Raw genomic sequence first — 14,418 nt, forward strand, 5'->3', positions numbered from 1 at the left:
GAGACCATCCCCAGACCCCGACCTCTGGGGAAACCAAAAGTTAGGATCAGACCGGAGGAATGAGTCAGATATCGAGACAATCAGACAAATCTTTATTTGTGCCTTGATGATGTGACTTTTTCCTTTGAAACCTGTGGTGGCGTGGCAGACTCCTTCATGGTGCCCAAACAGTCCTTGATGCAACTGATCACCCTCTCAGGCCGAAAGCAAAGTATCCTGGGGGTGGGGGTTGCAAACAGCAGAACCAGATTAGGTCCTGAGTGAGGGACACCCCTCCCAGCCTCCCTATATTTGATCTAATTCTAGCAGTGATCCAAGCTTAGCCCACCTAGATAAGGCCCACCCTGTTTTCTAAGACCCATCCCCAACGGAAATACAGCTCCCAGTATTTCCCCCTAGCTCCCAGACCCCCTCCGGCGTTAGGAAGTTGGAAATCCCGCCCCTTGCTCCAAGCCCTGCCTTCTTCAGTGGGCGGCTCACGCGGTCGCAAAGCCGATTATCAGCACCACAAAGCCCCAAATCAGCAGTCCGATCAGACGGCCTCTCAGCATGTTCTCGGACTTCGGACACTGTGTCGATGTAGGCTGGCCGGCTGGGGGCCTCTGGAGGCTAATCGAATCCCCCGGACCTGCGGCCTCCCCAGCCTGGCCTGACGGTAGCTCTTCACGGATCCTTTCGGGCAACACTGACAGAGGAGAGGGAAGACGTCCTGGGAGGGCACGAAGGTCCCGCCCGAGCAAACGCAAGCCTGCTCAACTCCAGCCAGTCCCAGGACCCACGCCTAGCAGGAAGGAATCCAGCCCCTAAGTGACTGAACACTATGGTGGGAGGGCCACACCCAGGGCACGAAGCCACACCCTCGTGACCTGAAACCACACCCCTGCAGAAAGGGAATGTGGCCCAGACCACGCCCCTGAAGCTGACTGCTTTCCCCGCCGGGACCTTGAGTCCCATACTGCTGTCAACAATGCAGCACTAACCTGTGACTCGAAAGCGGAGGACCGTGGCTGGGATGGACTGGACAGTGCCCAAACTGCAGCGGTAGACGCCTGCGTCATCCGCGGTCACCGCGGTCTTGGTCAGGATGGGATCTTTCCCCTCGGACAGCAAGGTCTCAGAATTTTGCCCCCAAACCTAGACCCAAGCTCAAGGGGTCACAGAGGCCTGGGGAATTCAGGGTTTGGGGTTGTACAAGGGTGAGATCATCATGGGGCCTCAGCGGGGGAGATGGGAGTCCCGGGTATACTGGTCGGGACATGGGGTCCTCAGGGATCAGTAGAAACCAAACCTGGTAGGTAGGTCACGGGTCATAGGGATTGTGGGTGCAAGCCTGTGGTGGATACAGGGATCAAGGGGCTCACACTAGCCTGATGGACTTGGGGATCAAGGATTACAGGATTTAGAGGGCCCCACCCTGAAAAAGCTGTAATCGGTCAGGCCTTGAGAGAGTCGATGCCAGCTGAGCTCACAGTTCAGGATCATATCTTCCTTCTCGTGGACGAGTACTAGGCGCTCTGAGGGTAGGGGGTTACGGTGCGATGCTTCTTCCACGTTCGGTGCCCTTCAACTCCCTCCCGCTTGGTCTCCGCCCAGCCTTCTCGCGTCGGCCGGCTCCAGGCTCCGCCCTCTCTAGATTCAGGCTCTCCTCTGGCTCCGCCCCTCTTGCACCGCCCCCCTCCTGCCGGCCCCAGCTCTCTCACCCCCGCAATTAGGGTGCTTTCGACAGGCGTGAACCTGCCTCTCGCAGGAATTGCACCAGACCAGACTCTGCAACATCACACCTGAAGGGGCGGGATCAACGCTGTATTCGCCCTGAGAGAGGAGGCTAAAAGGAGAGGGCAGGGCCAAGGGCTGGGGCGGGGTCAGGTGCCCAATCCCGGGGAGGTCAGCCCAAGGGGCGGGGGTAGAAGGCAGCCCCGCTGGAAGAGGGATAGAACCAGGCTCGGTAAAGAGTGCAAATACAATATGACGGGCTCTCCAGTAAGCCCGCAGTAGGAAAGGACTGTGGAACCTCTCAGACGTGGAGAAGGGAGAAACATCGAGACCCAAAGGGGGAGGAGAACGGCTGGGTATTACCGGAGCGGCCATGAGGGATAAGGACCAGTTCCCAAATTCGAACTCACCACATTGGTTGGGACAAAAAACTGCCTCAGAAGAAAGAAAGAAAAAAAAAATGATTATCAGATTGCTAAGTTAAAGGAGATGAGAGGAGGCAATGGGTTGGGGTTTGAACTCTTGTGTTTGAGGGAGGAAGGACCCAGGTGCCTGGATCCCAGGGTCCGAGGGAGGACGGAGTTGGGAGAGCGGAGGGGCGGGACTTAGAGAAGCGGGAGGCGGGGGGGGGGGGGGATGGGGACAGGGACTCTGGGACTGTTGAAAAAGGGGCTGTGGTCCCTGAGGGACTCGCGTCTTCCCTCACCCTCTTTTTGGAACTGAGCTGCAAAGCGGGCAAAGATATCCTTCTGCAGGCTCAACATCCAAAACATCTCCTTCACGAAAAGCTCACCTGGGAAGGAGCAGGGTGACACAGGCCCTCACTCAAAGCCATGCGGCTAGGAGATGACAGAGCCGGAATTTGAAGCTGGGCAGTTTGGCTCACAGAGCCACTACCAGACCAGTTGTCACCAACTACCATTTCTCCGAAAGATTCTGGAGCCCCTCCCCTGGCCCCTCTGTGTATTTACCTTCTACGTTACTGTCTGTGATACGTTTCAAATCCTTCAGAAAACTCCAGGATGCGTTTTCCAGTGTGGGCTCATCTGGAGGGGTGGGAGGCAGGGATGCGGGGAGGGGGAGATAGAAGTCCAGATTACAAGCCCTACTGCCTCATTGGCTCACCTAGTGTCAGAAACTACAATACCCATGAGGCTACTGGGCAAGGAAAAGACTGGTAAAGGGCTTGTCTGCCCATTGCCTTCTGGGAGTTGTAGTTTTTTTAATGTGGTTTTTTATTTTGTTTTATTTTTAAGCACAAAAGCGGAGGCTAAAGTGGGGGAAACAGTATTTGCCGATCCTGGGCAAGGCCCAGAATCTGCATTCCAGCCTTCTCCATTCCCGAGCCCAGTAGGCTCTGCCTCCAGCCCTGCCTTCCCTTCCCACTAAACCCTCCCCCACCGCCCCGCCCCCGCCCCGGCACCCCGCTATCCTAGCCACAGACCCCTCCTTTCCCAGGACTCAGGATTTCTACGCTGTTCCCTGCCCTCACCAAGAACCCCCATATAGGAATCCTCGTGAATTGGCAGGTTCTTGAAATCCAGCACGGCGTCTTTCACCCTTTTCATAAAGCTTCCGTGGCTCTCGGCCGGCAGGTGGTCAGGCAGGTAGTCCTTCTCCAAGGAGTCTAGCGCCTCCACGACCTTTGTGGCACACATGAGACAGGCCCGGGCAGGAAGCAGGCAGCTGGCCAGCGCCGCCACCAGGTAGGGAAGTTGCGGACCCATTGCGACCGGAGCGCTCAGGCCGCGCCGAACCCCGGGGAGGGTCCTTTTACCCCCCACTTTCACGCTAAGTGGAAAGATGCCCTTCTCCGAGACTAAGACCCTTAATTTGCAGGGCGCACACTTCTCGGTTAGGGAACCGAGGAGTCCGGAGACCCGATGAGCCCTAAACAGCCGCTGCCCGACCTTGAACTTGAATGCTGTGTCCTCAAATACAAGGACCCGCTGAAGAGCCGAATCCAGGCTGAGGGCTTTTAGGCAGGATGAGCAGGCCACGTCGTTCCACTCTGCTATTTTCCCACGACTAAAATTAAGGATTTTGTTTGGGGGCGAGGATGAGGTCGGTCCCGGGATTTGGAGAGCTTTTTGACTGGAGTCACGGTCACGGTTCGCCCGGGTCTACGAGGAATTTCCACAGCTTCCCCTTTCTAGCTTCTCACATGGAGCCCCAATTCCCCAAAAGATACTCCCAGGGAGTTTTCTCGGCCCCGCCCACAAGCCCAACGCGGAGTCTGAGAGGACCGCAACAAAGGGAGACTCCGCCTATCGTTCCATGATATCACAGAGGCGGCCGCCTTTTCAAACTAGAATTTTCCCAGCGCCTACCCGAAAGGAAAGTATCTTGTCCCCTCCGGTTTCTAAAACCAAGGAAAGGACTTCTGGCTTTCAGCTTCCTCCCCTCCCTGAGCCCCCGGACCCAGGCTTCCGGCTAGGTGCACTTGGCCTTTTGCAAACCTGGCGTGGAGCCACGAAGACGAAGAAAGGGGCCCTTTCTAGCCCTAGGACTACGACTCCCAGGAGGCCCTGGGGTCTCTCCCGGCCAGTCCGATGGCTCTATGGGAAATGTAGTTCCGGAGTTACACACTGCATTCGCTTCCTCCTACACTTTCTCTCCCTACCCCGTGGGGCTTGATGCCCAGGTCCCAGAGGAGAGAGGCCTAGGGCTAATACTGAGGAACTGGGGTTCTTTGGGTCCTGGAAGGTGTCTCCTTTTCTGCATCATTGGAAACAGGCCACCAGAAAAACAGGCACCATGACTCACACAATTCTGAGAACAAGAGATGGCCAGATTTGAGCAGGACAATACCCCTAGATGTGAATGAATCCCTAGCAGTTCTGAAACTTTCCTCCTACACACACACACACACACACAGGACTCCAAAACACTGCAGGGACAGGCATTAGCGATGTGGCCTTTTAATTCATACCTCCGTCTCCCCCACCTGTGGCAGCCGAATCAGGAATGATCCCTTAAAACTCCCTTAGGAAGACTGAAAAAGGGGTCTGCATTCTTCTGGGTGGACAGATGTGATCAGAGTTGTCTGTAATAAAGCTGGCAGGCCACCTTCACCCTCTTCCAAAAGCCTCAAAGCGTTCCTGGAATCTGAGTCCAGAATCCCATCCTCCTTGGCCAGACCCTGCATTCCCTTCTGCCTGGGTCTGAGGACAGCCTGGGTCTGAGAACTGCCGAGGGTCTGCACACCCTCCATTCGTTTCAAACCTGAAGTCAGATTTAGTGGTTCTGTGATATCAGGGGCAGACCAGGGTTGGCAAGGGGCACAATGCCAGGCGCTTTCTGCAAGGCAGAAGGAAACATTCAAGCTGGCCGAATTCCAGAAAATGGATTCCATCATCCCTCCCCACCCCTCAGCCCTTCACCCCCCCACCCCCACCTCCCCCAGACCAGTGGTGGTGGGGGGGTGAAGGGGTGAGGGGAAGGAAGGCAGAGGAGGACACTTCCGTAATTGGGAGGGGCCAACTCAACTCAGACCTGCCTTGTGGGGCACTTGTCTTTGGCAGGTTTTGAGCTTAAAGAAAAAAGAAAAGTGTTCCCACATTTCTGAAAAACTTCACTCCAGAACTGGCTACACTTCTGAATCTGTCCCCCTCCCACCACCTCCCACATTTTCATCCATCTGCTCAAAAAAGAGTCTTGGTCTTTCTTTTCAGGGGCTGAGAGGTCAGACAGATTTCGGGTCAGCTCTCAGCTAGCTACACATAATCTGTCTTCTACCCATATTCCCGGCAGTGGTTGAGGTGTTAAGATTTGGATTGTACCTTCCTGAGATTCTCCTGGAATTCCAGAACCTCACCCCTCTGGAAGATCCCTGCAGGATTCTCCACAGGTACTCGAGCTGGGGCCTCTAGAATGACCCCAGAAACACAGGACAGGAGTTGATGGGTGCTTGCTCTAGGACACCCACAAGTTCCTTCAGTCCTGGGGACTGGACTTCTCTTCTCGAGAAGACCAGGGGCAACATTCAAAGGGGGAGTTGCCTGGACTTGGGTGCAGCCCGCCAGAAAGTACTCTGGATATGGGCTGGGATGAACAGGTAGGCGCTGCCTTCTAGAACTGATATGAGCCTCTCTGGGCATTGCCAACCCACAGGAAAAGATCTTCTGCTGGTTCTAAAATGTCCAGACAGCTACAGAGAGCCCTCCTAGAACTGCTCTAGAAATGGGGGGGAGGGCACCGGCTGTGGGGCTCCCATAGGTTTCCCCAGAAGCTGCCAGGTAAATGCCGCCCCGAGACTGATCAGCTATTCCAGAAAGTCTCCCTGCTGCTCACAGCCCCGCCAGCGACTGGAGTGCAGACAAGTCGGCATTAATGCCCACCCACTCGGGCAGGAAGGCAGCCTCTGGCTTAAAGATCTTCAGGAAGTTGGAGTCAGGCAGGGTGAAGTTGGCCAGGTAGACCGTGTCTCCACCAGCCAGGTAGGCGGCCCAGAAACCGAAGGTCCCAATGGTCATGATGGTGTGGTTACACTGCATGAGCAGCGCAAAGTCCTTCCCCGGAGAGCCCTCCTGCCCATCGCCAGCAAAGATCACGTCCCCACGGGAGGCGTCGATGTTCTCCCGACACCAGGCCATGCCATTGCTGACAACCACAAAGACAGGGGCTTCGTGCCGGGCCCGGAACCAGTCCATAGCCTGCTGGAGGTAGGCGCGATCGCCCACCACCCCCTTCCAGCGCTGGGGCATGACTTGCAGGTAGTCCCCACGACGCACGTGGACCCCCACGAAGGTGCGAGGGCGGTCCCCCGCACGGCCCAAGCGGAGCTGGCTCAGGAGACCCTGGGCCTCCTGCCGTAGGTGGTCGTGCAAGGTGAACTCCCTGCGGATCTGGGCGCGGAGATGGTGGAAGAAGGTCCAGGAGCAGGGGAAGCCCGTAAGCTTCAGGAAGGCGTCCTCCAAGTGTGCGTAGTCCTCCGACATCCAGTCGTGCAGCTGTAGCTCCCGCCACGGCATGCGGCCATCCACCTCAGCGGCGAGCACGGGCAGGCTGATGCGGAACACGGGGGCCAGCGCCGCGTGCATGGCGGGCAGGATGAATGCCTGGCGACCGTTGAGCTGGGCCAGGGCCAGCAGCGTGGCGTACTGCCCCATCTGGTTACCAAAGCGGCCATCTGGGTAGATGGTCCAGATTCCTGAGAGCGAGGCAGGGGGCTTGAGACAGGGAAAGGAGGCGTTGGGCTCCATCGGCGTGCCTGACAGGCAGAAGACGGCCACAGGGGGTGTCAGCAGGCGGCGCGCCGGACACAGGGCAGTCAGGTCCAGGCCACTGTGAAAGAGGTCTTGGTGGATGTGGAGGAAGAAGACGGCTGAAAGAACACAGACTAGCAGGAAGATCAGACAGAGCTGCCGCCGGCTGGGGGCCCACATGGCTGAACGGGAGGAGAGATGAGTTAGCAGTGGCTCAAGGGGCCCAAGGACGTATGTCAAGGAACAGAGGCCAGTTGGAAGGAGGACTAAGGATTCAGACTCCTGGGTCCTGGGGAAGGGGGATCGGGGTCCTGGATCTTAGGGTGGAGAAGCGGGGTCTTGGAATTTCAGGGGACGGGGATGGGAAATGGTGTTTTCCAAGAGAGCATCGGTCTGGGACCCAGGGTCATCTCTGCATCTTGGGATCTGGCTCCCCTGGGGCCCCGGAGGCCCACTGAAGTTGGGCAATGTTCTACCAACTCCTTTCTCTGGTGTACCCGGGGCTGGGGAGAAGGGAAGGAGGTGGGCAGCCTCCACTATGGAGGTGACGGGAAGACACAGGCCAAGCAGAACAGGATTAGTCTGGAGGCCCAGACTGGAGGAAGGGATCTTGGTTCCTGGAGAAGCAGGAGTTGCAGGCGGGGTGGAGACTCCCCAGATCCTAAGGGGCGAGAGGTTGGGGGTGCGCCTCCCGAGAAGGGAAGGCCCAGGTTCCTAGGTGCCAGGCATCTGCTAGGCCCACTCACCTGAGCTTCTGGCGGATGGCAGATCCGCAGTCAGCTTGGCGAGACTGCAGCGAGCCGTCCGCAAGTGCAGTCCACATCCGGCCGCCCCCGGAATCCCGAACTCCAGATCCCAAGGCTCGGCAGCCCTCCCCTCCATGCCGCTTCCCCCGACTGGCTCCAAGCGCTCGGGGAGGAGAGGAAGGAGATGGGCGCGGTTCCGAGGCTCGCAGCCTCCGCCCCTCCAGGGCCAGGCAGGTAGGTCCGAGGCGGAGCCCCGCCCCGGTCCTGGAGCCCCAGGCTAGGGTGGGAGCCTCCGCCCCCTATCCTCCCCAGACCCCGGGACCTGCGCCCAGCCCCATCCCCTCCGGCCTCGGCCAGCCACAGGGCTTTCCAGGATCCGCCTACCTAGCCTCCAGCAGCGGCATCCTTCCGTCGACGTGGACTTACAGCGCCCGACGCGATGCTGGACCCAGGTGTTCGGGTCCATGGACTTCTCCCCCTTCTCTGGCACCCCGGGCTCACAGCCTGCCCCGGGTACCTGGAGGCTCGGAGCCCGGTCACTCCCCGGACACCAGGCCCGGGCTGGGAGTAAGATCCTCCGCCCTCTGTCTGCCTCGTCCTCCCTGTGGGGGTGAGGAACCTGTTCGCCGGGCTGCTCCTGGAGCGGATGGAAAACCTCCTCCAGCTGTCAGGGTCCCAGACGCGGGAGCCTCCTGTCTGTGTGTGACCCCACGCACACCAGGCGCAGCTGATCGCCCCTGTCCACACCGCACACCTCCAGATGCCAGAGCCGAGGCCCCCAGCCTCTCCTCCGTGGGGAGTGGATGGTCTGGTGCCGACAGCTCCTTTCTAGACGGGCCCCTCCTGGTGATAGCCTCTCCTTGAGCCCGGAAGGAGCTGGCAGGCGGGAGTGGAAGCCTGTTTATCCTCCCACAGTGCCAGGTTGGGATTCAAAGGCTTTGCTTTGCAGCACACCTGAAACTGTTCCCATGGTCAAGGTGGCCCTACCCAGCCCCACCCTGGGTGGCTGCAGCAGGGAAGCGTGAACATTCAATAGGGATTTGACTTCACTGTCCAGAGACTTGGCCATAAATGTCTCCAGACCCAGGAGTGGGGCCCCCAGGCCTCTCCTTCCTCAGACCCTGGACTTCCAACCCCAGTCCCCTCCCCTCTTTAGTTGGAGAAGTTCAGGCCCCCAGTGCCCTCCTCGCTCAGACCCAGGTGGCCAGTCTCTGTACCTTTGGTTTCCAGGAAACTGCCCACCCCCTCATTCCCTTTGGGCTCCTGCCTCTCAGTTCCCCCTCCAGAGCCTGGCTGGGCCGCCTGGCTGGCTGAGTCAGAGACTCTCACCCTCCCCCTGCCCCAAGCTATTTTGAGAGCACCCTTCTGGGCCTGGGGATAGCTTCTCTGGTGAAAGAAACACCACGATTGCATCAGGGAGGAGAGAGAGAGAAACTAGGACCTTTGGTGCAGGAGGAGCATCTGGGCTGGGGTTGGTGACTTTGAGGTCAGGATGCCTCTGTCCCTGCAGGGGACGCTTTGGTCATGTGGCATTCGCGGCCTTTCTGATGATCGAGGAACACGTGTGACCCCCAGAAACCTAGAAATTCAGGTGGCGTGCAGAAATTCCAGTTATGGGACACAGTCTGAGTCTGTCAGTCAGGGAAGCAGATTTCCAGCCCCCTGCCCCCCAGCCCTCCCCTCCCTGAGATTCCAGGGGTCCCGGTCCCCCAGCCCCAGTCACCCAGGTCCCAGTTCTTCTGACCCCTCCCCCCCTAATTCCTCAGACTGGGAAGTCCAGGTCCCCACCTGAAAGGACCCCCCGGATTGCATCATCCGTTCAGCCCGATCTGGCCACCGTGGAATCCTGGTTCCTGCCAAGTGGGTCAAATATCATGGGTCAGGTGTGGGGAAGGTGATGGGGCGGGTCTGTCTGGATATAAATTTTGGAGCGCCTGCATCCCTTCTAGGAGACCTGGGTGTTCGGTTCAGCTGGGAATCCATGTGCGAGAGGACCCAGGCGATCAGGCTAAGCAGTGATCCGTGACTCTGCTCTCCCAGACGGCCAGGATCTGGAACAAAAGCTCTACCATTCCCCTCGCTTATCAGACCCCAGACCCCAGATCTCGCCTGAGGACGTGAGCCATTGATGGGCTGGGAGGAGGCCAGGTCCGAGCACCTGGGGCTGTGGGTCCCTGTGCTGGCGGTCCTTTTGCTGGGAGCCTGCCAGGCATACCCTATTCCTGACTCCAGCCCCCTCCTCCAATTTGGAGGCCAAGTTCGACAGCGGTACCTCTACACAGACGATGCTCAGGAGACGGAGGCCCACCTAGAGATCAGGGCTGATGGCACGGTGGTGGGGGCTGCCCGCCGGAGCCCTGAAAGTGAGTATATAGACCAGGAATGGTCTGCGGGAGGAGGGACTGGAGGCCTGGACTCCCAGGTCCAAGAGAGAGGGGCCTGGGAAGAGGCCCTCTGAGTCCCTGACCACTTTCTCCCCCTCAGGTCTCTTGGAGCTGAAAGCCCTGAAGCCAGGGGTCATTCAGATCTTGGGAGTGAAAACATCCAGGTTCCTGTGCCAGGGCCCGAATGGGACACTGTACGGATCGGTGAGTTTCCGGGGTGCCCCTCCTTGTGCTCCACCCTCCCTCCTGGCATCTTCACCCATCTGGGGCACCACGTCTGGCACCTGTGGCCTGGGCCAGGCTTGGTCCTGTGCTCTCCACATGCCTGCACCACGCCAGCCGCCCTACCTGTGGGAGCTGACCTTGTCCATGTTTACAAGGAGAGGAAACTGAGGCTTACACAGGGACACGCCAGCTGCGAGTCACGAGGCCTGTGAATGACAGAGTGGCCTGAGAGGCTGAGTCTTGTGACTTAGAACCCCTGGTGGCCGCATGGTCCTCCTACATGTCCTGTTCCTGCTGGGCACAGGGTCCCTCCGAGGACCCATGGCCTGTAAAGTGACTGTGACCCCTGGGAGGAAGCCAGATGCTGCTGTCTGGACTCAGAGAGCCTCGACTGCTCTCTGGGCTGGAATAATCCTCTCTGGGAAGTGGGGTCGGGAGGTGGACTGCCCAGAGGGAAAGGAGGAGCCTGCTTCTGTTGTTTGTGTCTGGGGACTTGGACTCTGGATCTGAGGGAGGAGGGGCTCCCCCAGCTCTCTAGGAGTGTCTGGACTCCTGTATCCTGTTGGAGGGGAGCACTCTGTGGTCAGAAAGAAGAGAGAGCTGGGGGCCCCCAGACGCCCAGGTCCGAGGGAAGAGGGCGCTGGCCTGGATGCCTGGGTCCTGCAGCAGGACCATGTGAAGGGATCCCATGTCTCTGATCTCTCTTCTTGTTCCCGCAGTTCCACTTCGACCCCGTAGCCTGCAGCTTCCGGGAAGTGCTTCTGGAAGATGGATACAACATCTACCACTCTGAGACCCTGGGCCTCCCACTGCGCCTGCCCCCCCACAACTCCCCATACCGGGACCTGGCGCCCCGGGGACCTGCCCGCTTCCTGCCCCTGCCAGGCCTGCTTCCGGCCACCCCGGAGTCCCCGGGGATCCCAGCCCCCGAGCCTCCCGACGTGGGCTCCTCAGACCCCCTGAGCATGGTGGGGCCTTCTCAGGGTCGAAGTCCCAGCTACACTTCCTGAAGCCGCGGGCTGTTTATTACGGGGTCTCCTCTTTATTTATTGGGTTATTTATCTTATTTATTTATTTTTTATTTTTATTACTTGGGATAATAAAGAATCTGAGAGGAGGACCCGAGTGAGCCTGTGTGAGTGTTTGAGGGAGGTTAAGGGATCTGCTTCCCCGTCTCCCATCCACCCCAAGCACCCCTGCCCCCATTGTCAGGAAGCTGTGGGAAGGTCCCAGTTGCCCTCTGGGCCTCAGTTTTCTGCTCTGCTTTGGTGTCCCCAGGGACTCTGGACTATCCCTGCCCTTTGACAGGAGAAGGCTTGTTAACCTCCCATCCCCTCCCCAACCCACCCCCAACCTCGTGCTTGTGGTGTGCAACTATTTTTCTGAGGTACCTCAATAACAGGGAGCATTTAAACAATGACACTGCAGACCTAAGGCCTCATGGGAGACGTAGTTTTCTGGATCCACTTAGCACAAGGAATGGGATGACATCTGGGTCCTCAGGGCCCAGGCAAATGCTCTTGGATCCTAGGGCCATAATTGGTGTGAGATGGGACTCTCGAGTCCTGAGGGATCGGAGAGCTGGATATCTGGACACCTGGGTCCCAGGAGAACAGGGGAAGAGGAACATGGAACGCCGGTCTGAGGGCAGACTCTGGAGACTGGGAGTCCTGGTCCTCAGGAGAACACTCGAGGATCTAAATGCTTCCATCCAGGTGCTTAGGGATTCCAGAACTTAACGACTGTCACAGACCCCAGTCCCAGGGAGTTGCCTGTTCTCCTTCCCTCCCCACCATCCAGATTTCCACATTGCTCCTACGGTTATTTCCCAGTTAGGAAGGACAGAGATACAGATGACCCCTCCCCGGGGCTCATGGTCAGTGCCCTTTAGGTCCTGGGTGTCTGACCGACTACCGCAGGCCCTTGGGACTTGTGGTTTTGGACCCCTCATTTTAATTCCCCTGTTCCAATGAGAGGAACATCTCCGTGGAAGAGTGGGGGGATATCAGTGCAGGTCCCTGAAGCTCATGGGACGGAGTCAGTGCCCGGAGGAGATGAAAGTCTGTATTTGTGGAAGGGCGGTTTTTTGCTCTGATGGCAGAGGCTGGTTCAGGTTGGGGAGAGTATTTTCACCGGAAGCAGGAGACGAGATGCCACAAAACGCACCGGCAGCTTTCACAGGGTGGGGTGCAAAGTGTGCTCAGTGGGGAGTTGCAAAGTGCACAAAAGGACAGCAGGGTCTCGCCCTTGAAATTGGCAGCAACCTGGGGAGCCAGCCTGGTAAGGGATCCCAGGAAGTGAACTTACTGGTTCAGCTCTAGGGCCTGGGGTGCCCTTTGTCAGCTCTTGGCAGGTGCCCTATGCTTGAGATGCTGCAGAAAGGCCAACAGCATCAGCACCGCCTGGGAACTTGCTAGAAATGCATGTTTCCAACCCCAGACCTCTTGGATCAAAATATTCTAGGGACTAGGCAAACTCCTAGACACAGAAATCAGTTTAGTGGTTGCCACCAACCGGTAGGAGGGTGGAAAGGGGAGCGTATGATTTTCCCCAGGGGCCGCCATACGAAGTACCACAAACTGAGTGATTTAAAACACCAGAGATGTGCTCCTTCACAGTTCTGGGGCATAGAAGTCTGAAATCAAGGTGTTGGCAGGGACAGCCTCTCTCCCAAGTCTCTTGGGAAGAAGACTTCTTTGCTTCTTTCCAGGTTTTGGTGGTCCGCTGGCAATCCTTGGCATCCCTTGGCTTAGAAACATGTCACCCCAATCTCCGTCTTCATATGGTCTTTTCCCCAAGTGTCTGTGTGTGTCTGCATCTAAATCGCCCTCTTGGGGTGCCTGGGTGGCTCAGTGGTTTAAGTCTCTGCCTTCGGCTCAGGTCATGGTCCCAGGGTCCTGGGATCGAGCCCCAAGTCAGGCTCTCTGCTCAGCGGGATCCTGCTTCCCCCTCTCTCTTTGCCTGCCTCTCTGCCTACTTGGCCTCTCTCTCTCTCTCTCTCTGTCAAATAAATAATTAAATAAAATCTTAAAAAAAAATAATGGCTCAGTAGGAAGAGCATGGGATGCTTAATGTTTGTAGTTTTGAGCCCCATGTTGGGCATAGAGATTATTTAAAAATAAAATCTTTTTTTTTTAAGATTTTATTTATTTGACAGAGATTACAAGTAGTGGAGAGGCAGGCAGAGAGAGAGGAGAAAGCAGGCTCCCTGCTGAGCAGAGAGCCCAACTCGGGGCTCAATCCCAGGACCCTGGGACCATGACCTGAGCCGAAGGCAGAGGCTTAACCCACTGAGCCACCCAGGCGCCCCTAAAGTGTTGTTGTTTTTTTTTAGATTTTATTTATTTATTTGGCAGAGAGAGGTCACGAGTAGGCAGAGAGGCACGCAGAGAGAGAGGAGGAAGCAGGCTCCCTGCTGAGCAGAGAGCCTGATGCAGGGCTCAATCCGAGGACCCTGGGATCATGACCTGAGCCAAAGGCAGAGGCTTAACCCACTGAGCCATCCAGGTGCCCCAAAATAAAATCTTTTAAAAAAGGAAAAGATACATATATTAACCTCTCAGTACATCAAGCTCTCCAAAATTGTGTAGACAGGTCAGTTTTCTCTCCCACTAGTATCTGAAGCTTTTCTCTCCTTTACTCCCAGAGTTCCAGTTTTCACAAGACTAGAGCTACTAGACTAGACCTATTTTTTCTAAAAAGAAAGGATAATTATGTAACCCAATAGAAGTGTCCATTATTGCTATAATGACAATAATATTACAGTATATAAATGTATCAAATGAACAGGCTATGTGCCTTGAATTTATACAATGTTTTATGTCAACTATAGTTCAATAATACTATTTTTTTCATTTTTAAAAAATTGTTTTTTTTGTTAACATATAGTGTATTTTTGCCCCAGGGGTACAGGTCTGTGAATCATCAGGCTTACACACTTAATAATACTATTTTTTAAAGCATGGAGTTTTGTCCTTCCAAATGAGACATTCTGGGGGCGCCTGCATGGCTCAGTCAGTTAAGCTGCAGACTCTTTTTTTTTTTTTTTAAGATTTATTTATTTATTTGAGAGAGTGCACGAGAGAGAAAGAGAGAGCACAAGTAGGGCTGGGGGTGTGGAGATGAGGGAGAAGCAGACTCCCC

General features: G+C 56.6%; 3 protein-coding genes across 9 annotated transcripts; 1 reads left to right on the forward strand and 2 right to left on the reverse strand.

Annotated features, from left to right (window-relative positions):
- Window positions 1-71: 71 nt before the first annotated feature.
- On the reverse strand, window positions 72-4,256 carry IZUMO1 (izumo sperm-egg fusion 1). Of its 4 annotated transcripts, XM_032324262.1 has the most exons (9): window positions 3,206-4,188; window positions 2,685-2,759; window positions 2,420-2,506; window positions 2,124-2,144; window positions 1,701-1,781; window positions 1,414-1,514; window positions 981-1,134; window positions 481-685; window positions 72-216 (listed from the first exon to the last, which is right to left on the reverse strand). In XM_032324262.1, exons 1-9 carry the CDS (start codon window positions 3,438-3,440, stop codon window positions 93-95), a joined length of 1,083 nt encoding a protein of 360 aa, XP_032180153.1. In that variant the 5' UTR covers window positions 3,441-4,188; the 3' UTR covers window positions 72-92. The 4 variants fall into 4 exon arrangements, with proteins under 4 accessions (XP_032180153.1, XP_032180150.1, XP_032180152.1 ...); XM_032324259.1 differs by having other exon boundaries at window positions 1,701-2,144; window positions 3,206-4,200; XM_032324261.1 differs by having other exon boundaries at window positions 150-216; window positions 460-685; window positions 1,701-2,144; window positions 3,206-4,200.
- A 362-nt stretch (window positions 4,257-4,618) lies between these two features.
- FUT1 (fucosyltransferase 1 (H blood group)) lies at window positions 4,619-9,519 on the reverse strand. 3 transcript variants are annotated; one of them, XM_032324256.1, is made up of 5 exons: window positions 9,455-9,519; window positions 9,108-9,245; window positions 8,051-8,268; window positions 7,667-7,829; window positions 4,619-6,999 (listed from the first exon to the last, which is right to left on the reverse strand). In XM_032324256.1, exons 2-5 carry the CDS (start codon window positions 9,197-9,199, stop codon window positions 6,003-6,005), a joined length of 1,470 nt encoding a protein of 489 aa, XP_032180147.1. In that variant the 5' UTR covers window positions 9,200-9,245; window positions 9,455-9,519; the 3' UTR covers window positions 4,619-6,002. The 3 variants fall into 3 exon arrangements, with proteins under 3 accessions (XP_032180147.1, XP_032180148.1, XP_032180149.1); XM_032324257.1 differs by lacking the exons at window positions 9,108-9,245; window positions 9,455-9,519 and having other exon boundaries at window positions 4,619-7,102; window positions 8,051-8,138; XM_032324258.1 differs by lacking the exons at window positions 7,667-7,829; window positions 9,108-9,245; window positions 9,455-9,519 and having other exon boundaries at window positions 8,051-8,176.
- Window positions 7,791-11,358, forward strand: FGF21 (fibroblast growth factor 21). 2 transcript variants are annotated; one of them, XM_032324273.1, is made up of 4 exons: window positions 7,791-7,900; window positions 9,616-10,029; window positions 10,151-10,254; window positions 10,995-11,358. In XM_032324273.1, the coding sequence occupies exons 2-4, from the start codon at window positions 9,795-9,797 to the stop codon at window positions 11,283-11,285; spliced, it is 630 nt and encodes a 209-aa protein (XP_032180164.1). In that variant the 5' UTR covers window positions 7,791-7,900; window positions 9,616-9,794; the 3' UTR covers window positions 11,286-11,358. The 2 variants fall into 2 exon arrangements, with proteins under 2 accessions (XP_032180164.1, XP_032180163.1); XM_032324272.1 differs by lacking the exon at window positions 7,791-7,900 and adding an exon at window positions 9,439-9,526.
- Window positions 11,359-14,418: the final 3,060 nt, after the last annotated feature.

The sequence above is a fragment of the Mustela erminea genome, chromosome 19 (genome assembly GCF_009829155.1).
Source record: "Mustela erminea isolate mMusErm1 chromosome 19, mMusErm1.Pri, whole genome shotgun sequence".
Taxonomy (NCBI): Eukaryota; Metazoa; Chordata; class Mammalia; order Carnivora; family Mustelidae; genus Mustela; species Mustela erminea.